The sequence below is a fragment of the Lacerta agilis genome, chromosome 1, assembly GCF_009819535.1.
Source record: "Lacerta agilis isolate rLacAgi1 chromosome 1, rLacAgi1.pri, whole genome shotgun sequence".
NCBI classification, from domain to species: Eukaryota; Metazoa; Chordata; class Lepidosauria; order Squamata; family Lacertidae; genus Lacerta; species Lacerta agilis.
Window position 1 is genome coordinate 111743717 of NC_046312.1, and position 10830 is coordinate 111754546.

General features: G+C 40.7%; 1 protein-coding gene across 1 annotated transcript in view; it reads left to right on the plus strand.

Moving 5' to 3' along the window:
• Positions 1-8898, plus strand: part of TTN (titin) — a 286732-nt gene extending 277834 nt beyond the window's left edge. Inside the window, 4 exon segments of the mRNA XM_033167307.1 lie at positions 186-6139; positions 6235-6388; positions 7166-7459; positions 7591-8898. Of these exon segments, the coding sequence (XP_033023198.1) occupies positions 186-6139; positions 6235-6388; positions 7166-7459; positions 7591-7883 (6695 nt within the window). The 3' untranslated portion in view covers positions 7884-8898.
• The last annotated feature ends 1932 nt before the right edge of the window (positions 8899-10830 follow it).

Sequence of the window (10830 nt, forward strand, 5' to 3'; positions counted from 1 at the left end):
CTGCATCCCTCTGTCTCAGTTTATGACAAAGGGTTTATTGCAAATATTAGCCACTATGCCTGAGACCTTCTGAATCAGTCTCTGTTTAAAGCAGTGTTTTGGTTTATTTTAAAGCAATAGTTTACACTCATTTTGTTTCTTCCCTTCCTCTGTTTGTTTTTTTGTTTGTTTGTTTTTTGCTGCAGTTCCTGCTAAGATCCACTTGCCTAAAAATCTTGAAGGCATGGGAGCCGTTCACGCTCTCCGTGGTGAAGTCATCAGCATCAAAATCCCATTCAGTGGCAAGCCTGATCCAGTGATCACATGGCAGAAAGGGCAAGATCTTATTGATACTAATGGACACTACCAAGTTATCGTGACACGGTCATTCACATCTCTTGTTTTCCCTAATGGTGTGGACAGGAAAGATGCAGGCTTCTACATTGTCTGTGCTAAAAACAGATTTGGCATTGATCAGAAAACAGTTGAATTAGATGTAGCTGACGTTCCTGATCCCCCAAGAGGACTGAAAGCAAGTGAGGTTTCAAGGGACTCGGTCAACCTGACATGGAATGCTCCAGCAAATGATGGCGGAAGCCGAGTCACACACTATACTGTTGAGAAACGCGCCACCACAGCTGAGAGATGGATTCGTGTTGGCCAGGCTCGTGACACTCGATACACTGTGATAAACCTATTTGGCAAGACAAGCTATCTATTCCGTGTTATAGCAGAGAATAAATTTGGACAAAGCCAGCCTTCTGAACCTACAGATTCTGTAATAACAAAGGAAGATAAGACCAGAGCAGTCAATTATGATGAAGAAGTTGATGAGGCCAGAGAAGTCACTACAGTGAAAGCAGCTCACTCTAATACAAAAGAACTCTATGATAGATATATGATTGGTGAAGAACTTGGGCGGGGGCAATTTGGAATTGCCCACAGGTGTGTTGAGATAGTTTCAAAGAAGACTTACCTGGCCAAGTTTGTCAAAATAAAAGGTGCTGATCAAGTGCTCGTAAAGAAAGAAATTTCCATCCTCAACATTGCTAGGCATAGAAATATCTTACAGCTTCATGAATCATTTGAAAGCCTAGAAGAACTTATCATGATCTCTGAGTTCATATCTGGAGTTGACATATTGGAAAGACTTAATACTCCTGCATTTGAACTTAATGAAAGAGAAATTATAAGCTATGTACGTCAAGTATGTGAAGCACTTGAATTCCTGCACAGTCATAGCATTGGGCACTTTGATATCAGGCCAGAGAACATAATCTATTTCACAAGAAGAAGCTCTATAGTTAAAATCATTGAATTTGGTCAGGCAAGGCAGCTGAAACCTGGTGATAATTTCAGACTCCAGTTTACTTCTCCTGAATATTATGCGCCTGAAGTCCATCAGCATGATATGGTCAACACAGCCACGGATATGTGGTCACTTGGAACCCTAGTGTATGTACTTCTAAGCGGCCTGAATCCTTTCATTGCTGAAACAAACCAACAAACAATTGAAAACATCATAAGTGCTGAATACAACTTTGATGAAGAAGCCTTCAAAGATATCAGTATTGAGGCCTTGGACTTTGTTGACCGCCTGCTAGTAAAAGAAAGGAGAGCTCGTATGACTGCTACTGAAGCCCTTGAACATGCTTGGCTGAAGCAAAGGACAGAGAAAACAAGCACCAAAGTTATCAAAACACTGAGACACAGACGTTATTATCAAACATTGGTGAAGAAGGAATGGAACACAGTTGTGTCAGTGGCCCGTGTTGCATGGGGTGGTGCAGTCAGATCTCAGAAGGCCGTTACAGTTGCTAAAGTTAAAGTGGCATCAATTGACATTGGACCCATTACTGGGCAGATAATGCATGCTGTTGGAGAAGAAGGTGGGCATGCCAAGTATGTCTGCAAGATTGAAAACTATGATTCATCCACAGAAGTAACCTGGTACTTTGGAGTAAGACAATTGGAGAACAGTGAAAAACATGAGATCAGCTACCATGAAGGAGTGGCCACAATGTATGTCAAAGACATTGCTAAATCAGATGATGGTACCTACAGGTGCAAAGTTACAAATGACTATGGTGAAGACAGTTCCTACGCAGAACTATTTGTTAAAGGTGTGAGAGAAGTTTCTGACTTTTACAGATGTAGAACTGTCAGGAGAGTGAAGCGCCGAGTAGATACCTTGAGACTTTTGGAGAAGCCACCAGAATTTACCCTACCTTTATACAATCGTACTGCCTACGTTGGTGAAAATGTCAGGTTTGGAGTAACAATAACAGTTCACCCGGAACCTCGTGTAACGTGGTTCAGATCAGGTCAGAAGATCAAGCCAGGAGATGATGACAGGAAGTATACCTTTGAAACTGATAAGGGTCTTTATCAGCTTCTCATCCATAATGTCAATGAAGATGATGACGCTGAATATACTGTGCTGGCTCGCAACAAATACGGTGAGGACAGCTGCAAAGCTAAGTTAACCGTTGTTCAGCATGCTCCTCCAGAGGCTACTACGATGAGACCCATGTTCAAAAGACTACTGGCAAATGCAGAATGCCAAGAAGGCCAGAGTATCGGCTTTGAGATAAGAGTATCTGGAATACCAAAACCAGCACTAAAATGGGAAAAGGATGGACAGCCCTTAGCAGCTAGTCCAAATATTGAAATCGTACATGAAGGATTAGATTACTATGCTTTGCATATCAGGGATACTTTACCAGAAGACAGTGGTTATTACAGAGTTACTGCTACAAACAGTGCTGGATCAACAAGTTGCCAGGCTTACTTGAAGGTAGAGCGCTCAAAATATATCAAGCGTCAATACAAGAGTGAAGAAGAGCGGCAAAAGCATGTACAGAAAAGCATTGACAAGACAGTGAGAATGGCAGAAATCCTTTCTAGAACAGAATCCGTCCCACTGACAGATGTAGCACAGGAAGCTCTCAGACAAGCTGCTATCCTGTATAAACCAGCTGTAAGCACTAAGACTGTCAAAGGTGAATTTGAACTTATAAAGGAAGAAATTAAAGAAGAAAAGAGACTCCGGATGCCTTATGAGATCCCAGAGCCTCGCAGACGTGCAGCCACTACTCTGGAAGAAGATCAGAACATCAAACTCTTTGTGCCTATGTCAGACATGAAGTGGTACAAGAAGCTGAGAGACCAATATGAAATGCCAGGGAAACTTGATAGAATTGTTCAGAAGCGACCAAAACGCATTCGCCTTTCCAGATGGGAACAGTTCTATGTGATGCCACTGCCACGCATTACTGATCAGTATAAACCTAAGTGGCGCATACCCAAATTGTCACAAGATGATCTCGAGACCGTCAGGCCAGCACGCCGGCGTACACCATCTCCTGATTATGAATTTTATTACCGACCAAGAAGACGATCACTTAGTGACCTGTCAGATGAAGAACTGATGCTACCTGTTGATGATTATTTAGCCATGAAGAGAACTGAAGAAGAAAGACTGCGACTTGAAGAAGAACTGGAGTTGGGCTTTTCTGCATCACCTCCAAGCAGAAGCCCTCCACGCTTTGAACTGTCTTCTCTCCATTACACGGCAGCAGATGCTCATATTGCCACAGAGGAATCTAGGCAAAGAGAGCTGAGGTACGGCACTTATCACATACCCTCTAAAGAAGATACTGCTGCATCTTATGCACAGCTCCGGCAACGCCATGACAGAGCAATTTATAGACCATCAAAACAAAAACAGAGAATAATGTCCGAGAAAGAGGATGAAGAGCTGCTGCGACCAGTTAAAACAACCCGCCGGCTCGCTGAATACAAGAGTGAGCTTGAGTATATGTCACAAGAAGAAAAGAGCCGACTGAGAAGAAGGAGAGAGAGAGAAATAACTGAGGTCAGATCACAAGAGGAAGAGGAAGAAATAGAAATGGTGAGGCACGTTCACAGGGAATTTTCTCCTCCCTCAAGATTACTAGGAAGAAGGCGCTCTCTTTCTCCAACTTACATTGAATTAATGCGTCCTGTGTCTGAATTAATTCGACCCCGATCACACCCTGTGGAAGAAACAGAGAGAAGATCTCCTACACCAGAGAGAACACGGCCACGCTCACCAAGCCCAGTGTCTAGTGAGAGATCTCTCTCACGATTTGAAAGGACAGCAAGATTTGATATATTTTCCAGGTATGAATCCATGAAAGCTGCTTTGAAAACCCAAAAAACAATGGAACGGAAATATGAAGTTCTGACTCAAGAACCTTTCACTCTGGATCATGCCCCACGCATAACTCTGAGAATGCGCTCACATCGTGTACCGTGTAACACCAACACCAGATTCATTTTGAATGTCCAGTCCAAACCAACTGCTGAAGTGAAATGGTATCACAATGGTGTTGAAATTCAGGAAAGCCATAAGATTCATTTCACTAATACTAGTGGCGTATTAACCTTGGAGATTCTTGATTGCCATATTGATGATAGTGGTACATACCGTGTTGTGTGCACAAATTATAGAGGAGAATGTTCTGACTATGCAACATTAGATGTTACAGGAGGAGACTACACTACATATACCTCCCAGCGAAGAGATGAGGAAGTACCAAGATCTATTGTACCAGACTTGACAAGGACTGCAGCATATGCAATCTCCTCATTTAAGAAAGTCTCTGAAACAGAAGCAAGTTCTTCAGTAAGAGCAAGCAAATCAGAACTGACAGAAACCAGAGAATCGCTATCATCGTATGAGCACCATGCTTCTGCTGAAATGAGAGTCAGTGCTTCAGAGGAAAAATCATTGGAAGAAAGAGCTGTTCATCGGAAGTTTAAGACCACTCTGCCTGCAACAATATTAACAAAGCCACGGTCAATCACTGTCTCTGAAGGGGAGACTGCAAGATTTTCTTGTGACATTGATGGTGAACCAACACCAACTGTAACATGGATCCGTGCAAGTCAAGCTATTGTTTCTTCTGGACGCTTCCAAGTAACACGTACGCAGTATAAATCTACCTTTGAAATTTCATCTGTCCAGACCTCAGATGAAGGAAGTTACACTGTTGTGGTAGAAAATTCTGAGGGAAGGCAGGAAGCCCACTTTAGTTTGACTGTACAAAGGAAAAGGGTCCCAGAAAAAGCAATTACATCACCTCCAAGGGTCAAATCTCCTGAGCCTCATGTTAAGTCCCCAGACAGAGTAAAATCTCCCAAGCGAGTAAAATCCCCTGAACCATCTCCTGCCCACTCTAAAGCCAAGTCAACACCTGCAGGTAAAACAACACCATCAGAGAAAGCAGACTTGCCTGTTGCTGTTCCCCCTAAGATAAAACAACAGCTGAAAGTGGAAGCTTCCGGGGACAAAGTAAAATTCTTCTGTTCAGTTGAAAGCAGTGTTTTGAGTGTCCGAGAAGTAGCCTGGTACAAAGATGGCAAGAAACTAAAAGAAGACGATCATTTCAAATTTCAGTATGCAGCTGATGGAACATATGAACTTAAAATCCATAACCTCAAGGAATCTGATCAAGGTGAATATACATGTGAGATTATTGGGGAAGGCGGCGCCTCCAAAACCAACTTTCAGTTTGTTGGCCAAGCTTTTAAAAGTATTGATTCTCAGGTGTCAAGCTTAAGCAAAACTAAAAAATCAGTTCAGAAAGAGTCTGAAATACTTGAAGTATCTGCCCAGAAAAAATCTGCAGTGACTTCTCAAGAAAAGGCAGTAGTCGAAGAAGAGTATGTTAAAAAGTCTCTTGTGTCTGATGAAGCTAAAACATCTTACACAGAAGTTAAATCTACTACCACTAAAATGACTGTGTCTGTAGGTCAAAAATCTACCCTTAAAGCTAGTATTGCTGGTGCTTCTAATGTAAAATGGTTACTGAATGGAATAGAGCTAACTAACTCTGAAGATTATAGATATGGTGTATCGGGAAGTGATCATACTCTAACTATCCAAAAAGTGACCCAGAAAGATGAAGGAATACTTACCTGTGAAGGAAAGACTGAACAGGGTATCATCAAATGTCACTTTGAAATGAGTCTTTCAAAAGATCAATCAAATGCCCCAGCCTTTATCATACAACCGAAATCTCAAAACATCAATGAAGGACAAGATGTGTTGCTTACCTGTGAAGTTTCTGGAGATCCTTCCCCTGAAATCCACTGGTTTAAAGATAACCAGCCAGTAAGTAATTACTTATGTCAGCCTTGAAATTAAATGATTCATTCATAACCCTGAGTATAACTTGATCTTAACAAAGTTATCTCTTTCATTATCAGATTGCTCTCTCATCCAACATCCGAGTAAATCGTTCCAAGAATGTTTATTCTCTTGCAATCCAAAATGCTGCAGTGAGTGATAGTGGAAAATACACAGTCAAAGCGAAAAACTTCCATGGGCAGTGTTCTGCAACAGCATCTCTGACGGTCCTTCGTAAGTTTTTTTTTTTTAAAAAAGTCTTGTCTTAATGAGTTGGACTTCTACAATATGGCAAAAGCAGTTGTTTTGATTCTTTAACAAGCTGTTAGTTTTGTTACTGAACCTAAAATGCAATATACAGTATAACTACAAAATATTGAATTTAAAGTATATGTACTTATATGTTTCTTGCCCGCTCAGTGTTACCAGAAGGCTTTGAACATCTTGCTATTAACCCGTTGGTTCCAGTGACCACTGTTTAATAAACTATCAGAATAATTAATGCCCAAAGGGTTAGTTCTCTGAATTTTTTTTCTTATGTTTCATTAAACTTCTCAGATACAAACTTGCTGCATTTTAAAACCATCTGGATGCCAGGAGCCAACGGGTTTCTCTATGTTTTGCTGTTGATGTATTGTATATATGTGCTTGTGTTTAAGGAAAACGGCAGTGGGTTTTTTATGGTGGTGTAGTAGTTTTAATGGCAGAATACCAGCCGAGTTATGTAAAGTAAGAAGGGAAAACAAAGCACCATCCAAAGGGGTTGTATCTTTAAAAAAATAAAAAGTAGTTTCAACAGGATTACATGTTGCTTTTCAACAGTATGCATATTGAAGTGAAATTATTATTATTACTCCATGATTAGGAACATTATTACAACGAAATTCTGTTTTCCTTAAACAGCAAGCCAGTCTCTTTCTTCATCCATAAAGTAAATATATAAGTCACATGGCTTCACCAGTCAACGTGATGTCATTGGTTTTTTCGTTCTATGTTTGCTATTGTCCACAGCTCTAATTGAAGAACCTCCAAGAGAGGTAGTTTTGAGAACAAGTGGTGATGCAAGCATGCAGGAAGGTTTCTCTGCGCAGTCATTTCAAATGTCCGCTTCTAAACAAGAAGCTTCGTTCAGCAGTAGCAGCAGTAGCAGCATGAGTGAGATGAAATTTGCAAGCATGTCTGCCAAAAGCATGTCCTCCATGCAAGAATCCTTTGTAGAGATGAGTACCAGCAGTAAAATGGGGAAATCTAGTCTGACCCAACTGGAGAGTTCTTCTAGTAGAATGATTAAATCTGGTTTGAGAGGTGAGCAATACTATTATACGTAGAGTTAGAAAAACACCACAATATCCTGGATATGTAGAATTAGTCATTACAGTAAAACTTCAGTTTCCGCTAAGAACTAACTTGATTTTCTCCCCTCCCATTTTGCAAAGGAATACCACCCAAAATTGAAGCTCTTCCGAACGATATCTCCATTGAGGAAGGAAAGGTTCTCACCATATCCTGTGCCTTCACTGGTGAACCTACTCCTGACATAACATGGTCCTGCAAAGGGAAAAGCATTTCTAGTCAAGGTGGTAGATTCCACATTGAAACCAGTGAAGACTTAACCACTCTTATCATCATGGATGTTCAAAAGGACGACGGGGGACTTTATACACTGAATTTAGGAAATGATTTTGGCACTGACTCTGCCACTGTGAATATTAACATTCGATCAATTTAAAAGCTTGATCTTTTTTATTTTTTGGCACTTGACTTTTGGCAAGTGATTCATATGGACTGAAATAATTGATCTGTAAATATATATAAAAAAATATTTTTGTACCTACCTGAACCAGACAAAGTCCAAGGATAGACGCTATGACTTATAGTCATTATTATTTGACTTTAAAACAATTTTTCATTTGACATGTACATACTGTATATAGCCGCAGATAACGGTTATGGAGCTTTGTACCATTTATTTTATGACATTTTAAAATGTAACTTTTGGAACAAACCGTTGGTAGGAGAAAGTTTCTTAGGGAACGAATACCCTGCTCAACATTTAACTAATTTTTGTGCCTCAACAAAATGTTGATGTCTAAGAATGCCTCAACAGGTAGAGAGGCTCCCTGTTGAAGACTTATTTTACCGACACCTAAGAGATGATGCTGTGCACGGTTTCATTATACATGCACGAATTTATTTTGAATCAGAGACATAAGGCATTGGTGAGGTTTGCAAATACCCTCCTGTAAGCCACACTTGAATATCTTATGTTACATCTGATCAACGTCAAAACTATATTTTGTTCATGACTGACTCACAATACCTTGAACAAAGTGCAAGCGGCCAGCATTTTGTTCAGCACCTATTGTATTGTTTCTGACACGCCGACTACCCAAATAGCTTTCCAATAAAGTAACATCACCTGGCCATCCCGTTTAAAAAAAAAAAGCCATTTGGGTACTCCAGTGCAGAAATAGTACCAACTCTTGGAGGTTCCTAGGATGCAGTGATTGTGTGGTAGCAATTAGGATTTTGGCTAGATACTGTCAACTGCAGGCAACTAAGATTTGAACCACAGTTTAAGAAAAGCTAAAACTGTTGTTATAACATCACATCTTGCCCTGAACTTAGAAAAAAAATGAATTAGTTTTATTTTATGTAGTAGTAAGTTGTTCGGTTAGCTGTTTTGTTGAACCTCCTCGAGATAGTATTGTTCATTTGAAATAAAGCATGCTACCTGCACCTCATCAAGTGTATGTTTCTGGTCCTTGTATGCCCATTCTTTATTTTTGGATGCCTGCATTTACCACATTCAGCCACTGTCCATCTTACTCAAGTCCAATTTCTCCTTGCTTATTTTTGCTGTTTGCTACATCCAACGAAAACTACAACTCCTGAGATGCACTGTATCCATTATTGGAATACATTTGGGACAATTCCTAATTTATAATGACAATAGAACAGGCCACATAGGTAGCACATTAGCAATAAAAGAAGAATAAAGGGCTCGGCTTCACTAGAGGGATAAGGCCTCAAAGTCAATAGGCTGAGGTAAAAATCGTCGTAAAAGTGGAAGGCATTGTCCAGGGGGGAAAGTGTGTTTTACAAGTGAAATATTATAACCTAAAATGACTTCATTTATTTGTACCTTTAAAAAGAAAAAGAAAAAGAGAGACACTCATTAGGAGGCCCAGAAAGCAAACGCCTAGGCCTGTCAGCACTTCTTGCCTTCTTCAGTCCCAGCCATGCACCAACAGAGGTGTTATGGTGTACTGAAGAGAGAATTAAACGCAGTATTGTATAACTATAAACGCTATGCAAAGTATAGATAATGATCCTCACAGGTGTGGATGTTCAGCTGTATTGTGGTGTTAATTCCTGAAGTTCAATGAAATGGCAGGGCTGAGAAGGAAGGGAGGGGAGAGGTAGCAAGAGAGTGGGATCCCCTTTTGTCAAGTTTCTACCCTACAAGCTTCAGGCTTCTATTTTCCTCAAATTCACTCCTCAGCTGTTGGCTCAGCTGCTTAAACTCCCCTGGCAATAACTGTGAGTCGTTATAAAATGATGCCACCACTTAAAGCTATACAAAAGTAAAGATCCACAACAGCAAATGCAGGAACGCAAATGAACAAACTACTCACTCCCACTTGGACCTTTCCTAGGAAGAGAATAACTGCTATTTTTACTTGCTTGAATTACCAGATTATCTACAAAGAAGTCCCCCGTACCAAGTCTCATCCTTTTATCTTCCAGTCAACTTTCCCACTACATTTCCAAGTACTACTATGGATCCATATAAATCTGCCGCCCACATAAAGATGGATGGGCGATGCTCTCAAAGGGTCCTTGGCAGGGGATGCCACCAGAAGCCAGAGATTTGCATGTCCATTTGGCTTTCAGGTGCCCCAGCAAATTTGAAAACTTAGGGACACAGGAAGCTGTCTTATAGCAGAGCAGGATATTTGTCCATGTGGCCTGGTAGCAGCTACACCAACTGGCAGCAGCTCTGCAGGATATCAGGCAGAGCTTTTTCACTTTGTCAACCTCCCCCATTTCCCCATTCCTTTTAGCCTGCCATGCTCTTTCAGCTCCTTGAACTTTGGAAATACGGTGCTTTGGATCTCAGCAGGTGTTGGCTATCTATTGGGATTTTGAGATGGATGAGGAATAAGTGGGTGGTATGCTATTAGGATTTAATAACCCACTGGGGCAGAGGTAATGTGTCCAAGGGTTCCAAGACTCCTTCCCCAGGAGTCTATGGTCAATATGAGAGACAGGGCACCATTTCATACTTTGGTTCAGCTACAAATATGTCCCCGATTCCAAATTTAAATGTCATTACTACCACAGGCATTAGCCTGATGAAGCTGAGGCCCTCTAATGCACCCCCCCCCAAAATGCTAGTTTATTTTGGTATCTTTCCTTTCCTACTCATCCCTTGTTCCCAAATGCTACATCATGTAATAGGAGCTGGTATGTGTCTTTCAGATTATGGCTATTTTATTTATTGAATTCATATACCACCCTATACCTGGAGGTCTCAGGGTGGTTCGCAGAGCAAAATCAAAATATGAAACCACAAAATATATAATCAAAATAAAAACAACAACCCAATAACCTCCCCCCCCCAAAAAAAACCCACATTTTAAAAGTGTATAGGGTGTCGATCAAATTAAAAG